The sequence below is a fragment of the Polistes canadensis genome, unplaced genomic scaffold (genome assembly GCF_001313835.1).
Source record: "Polistes canadensis isolate GaletaPanama2010 unplaced genomic scaffold, ASM131383v1 scaffold_194, whole genome shotgun sequence".
NCBI lineage: Eukaryota > Metazoa > Arthropoda > Insecta > Hymenoptera > Vespidae > Polistes > Polistes canadensis.
The window spans coordinates 275,512-278,843 of NW_014569741.1; the positions used below are offsets into that span (position 1 = coordinate 275,512).

Below are 3,332 nucleotides of genomic sequence, written 5' to 3' on the forward strand. Positions count from 1 at the left end.
AAAGTTAACGGAAACTCCGCGCCGCGCTATCTACATTAAAACGGCGGAAACTTATTTGTACACCTAATATTATTTTATTTCTAGATTAAAATGGGGATCATTTACCTAGCTCGAAATAGATAAGAGCATCTAATGTTTTTCGGATAAGATGATGGGTAACGTGGCGAATAGAATCGTCCGTATTGAGGTGTTAATTGCGAACTGACAAACTCGTGATCGCACATAGTTCCAGGTATTAACAGTCCATCCGTCTCAAATAATCCTGAAACAAAAAATACAATTAAATAAATATATATAAATATATACATATGAAATATAAAAATGATACAAGTTAAATACAAAATATATTGAATCACGTAAATGTGATTTTTTCTCGTATGAATATAAAATATAAATTTCATTAGATAAAAATATAATGATAATATATAATGATGGAAATGAGGGGGAAAGGAAGGAAGGGAGGAGAGTGAAGGGAAGTGGGGAAAAAGGTGGAAGAGAAAGTTCTACAGAGTAGTAGGAGTTTGCATCACGCAAAGTGATTCGAAAATGAGTTACCAAGAGAACACGAGCTCACGCACGTATACACATATTATATATACTCTCATACACACACTCTATTACTACTACTAATACTACCTACCAACTACTACTACTACCTTTTCTTTTTTTTTATTTTCTTTCTTTTCTTTTTTTTTTTTTATACTACTTAATAATAGAGCCGCATACAAGGGGGTGAGACCACCCTTCATCTGCATATATATTACTACTTATATGACGCAGGTTCTAGAAAGCAATTCGCTTGAATTTCTCCAAGAACGATGGAATATACTAATATAATAATAAAAAAAAAATATATCTATATAATAGAATAATGAGAGAGAACGAATTTTGTCATTACCCTTCTTAACGATTTCAATCTTCTAAAATAAGATAAAGTATTAACTTTATCGTAAACTTTTTCGTATTACGTTTAATTTCCAAATATTTTTTCGTTATAAAAAAATTGACGATAAAGAAAAATCCTATATATATATATATATATATATATGTAAGGACAGTAGTTTTAGCTATATTGAATTTAGCGCGTAAATAGGTAGTTAAATTAGATCTCTGTATTAAGATAGGTTAAGGAATAAAACAGGTGACGTCAGTGATACAAAGAAAGCAGGAGTGAAAAGATACAGAGACTAAGAGATATAAGTAGGAAAATTAATCAAGAAACAACGGTGTGGATATTAGCATTGAATGTTGTTTCTTTGTTATTACAGGTAGGATAAATAATTAGTCTAAGTTGTTACATTATTATTTTCTTCAAAATAAAATAAAATCTTTGTTATTACAGAGAAACAATTCTACCTATTATCTACCCATAACCTGCACCATAAATAAAGCATTATATATATATAAAAAAAGGAATTGAAGAATTATAAGAAAAGAAAAAGGAAAAGGTTCTAATAATTTCACACCGAAGTCATGTTAAAGTGTGTTCTTTGAAGCGGCCAGTTACTTTCAAATTTTATGATCTCCAGGATGGGGACGGGCAATTACATCGGCCAGGTAGTCAGGCTTAAAAAGTACGGGGATCGTTCCTTTATCCTTGAAACAAAAGCGAGAGCAAAGAGAAAGAGAAAGAGAAAGAGAAAGAAAGGGAAAGAAAATCCGCTCGTTTTCCCGAGAGAAGAAAAAAGAAAGCGAAAAGCATCGTGAAAAGGAAAGGAGTTTAAAAGGGGTGGAAGAAGGTGGAGAAAGAGGAGGAAGAGGAGGGACAACACACTGGTATTCTACTCGACGACGAAAATTTTTAGTTTCCCATCGACGCTTTCTTTCTTTCTTCCTTTCTTCCTTTCTTCCTTTCTTGCTTTTTTTTCCCACTTTTTCTTTCTCGAAAAGAGGAAGCAAGGATTTTGCACTGGGGTTCGTTAAAGCACACTTTAAAGTTCCCCCTCTCTTTCTTTCTTTCTTTTTTTCTTTTTCTGTGTGTTAGAAGAAGCTTTCACCGTGGAAAGTTGTAAAAAAATTAGCACCCTTTCCTTCGGTCCGATTAAAAGCTGCTATTACTACTGCTGCTGATGCTGATGCTGCTGATGCTGGTATTGCAGGTAAGAATAGTATCGTTTCTCCTTATTGGAAATCTATTTTCTTTTTTTTTTTCTTCATTATTTTTTTCTATATTTCTATTACAATCCTTAAAATCAATTAACATTTTTTGTACACCCGACGCGTGTATCGTAGATCGATTATCTTTTTAATCCTATTTTGACTACTTTCATAGACGCATATATGCGTTTGGTAAAAGTTTCCAAGTGTGATTTATCGACTCATATACGTGTAAAATAATATAATATTGGTTTACGTATTAATTATTGTATTGTCTCAGGTATCACGTGAAAATTATATTATAAGATTGAAACAAAAAGTTTAATTATTAAATATTATTTATTATTAGATATTGTGTGTGTGTGTGTGGGTGTGTGATTAATGATATCAATTAACGGAAAAGAAAAGCAGTTGTATTAATAATAAATTATTCCTTCCTTGTAAAACACTTCAACACTCAATGGATTAAACAAATATCAATTTCTTTTCTTTTTTATACAATCAATACAATTTATTTCAACGATAATTATAATATCATTGTTGATTATAAATTCATTATTACGTTGTTAATGAAGAAAAGAACGGATCAATCGTGTAAGATTATTTTTTTTCTCCAATTTAAATGAATTTGTTTTCTCTACAACAAATAAATTTCAACGATAATTATAATATCATTGTTTTGATTTTATAAATTCATTATTACATTGTTAAAAAGAAAAAAAAAACGGATTAATCGTGTAAGATTATTATTTTTCCCCAATTTAAATGAATTAGTTTTATCTACGAAAAAATAGATTACTTTGATGAGATCAAAAAAATTAGAATAAAAATTAAAAAGTTGGATAACTTTAAGTAAGATGATAATCGCAGATTAACATGGCATTTTGCGAGTCTACACATATCTTAACTAATCGTTATCTATCCTAGTGACATTTGACTGACATAATCACGTTAGAACATAATGACCCGTCAACAGGATGAACGCGTTGTCAAGCAACCCTTCTACTCGTCTGTCATCGTTGTTGCATCTACTAAAATTTATCGACGAACAGTTTACCAATGATATATTTTATCTATTCAATTATTATTCTAATTTATAATTACACGCGCATTCTTATAATATTAATAATAATAATAATAATAATAATAATAATAATAATCTTGTGTGTTTTATAATTTTCTACGATCAAATTAAAGATCAAAACTTTGTTATCCTTATCAAAATGCGCGCGTTT

At 30.0% G+C, this 3,332-nt stretch overlaps 1 protein-coding gene across 1 annotated transcript in view; it reads right to left on the minus strand.

The window, feature by feature from the left end:
- LOC106789645 (neuropilin and tolloid-like protein 2) overlaps window positions 1-224 on the minus strand; it is a 15,727-nt gene extending 15,503 nt beyond the window's left edge. Inside the window, exon 1 of the mRNA XM_014754039.1 lies at window positions 106-224. Within this exon, the coding sequence (XP_014609525.1) occupies window positions 106-224 (119 nt within the window). The remainder of the gene's footprint in view (window positions 1-105) is intronic.
- Between the last annotated feature and the right edge of the window lie 3,108 nt (window positions 225-3,332).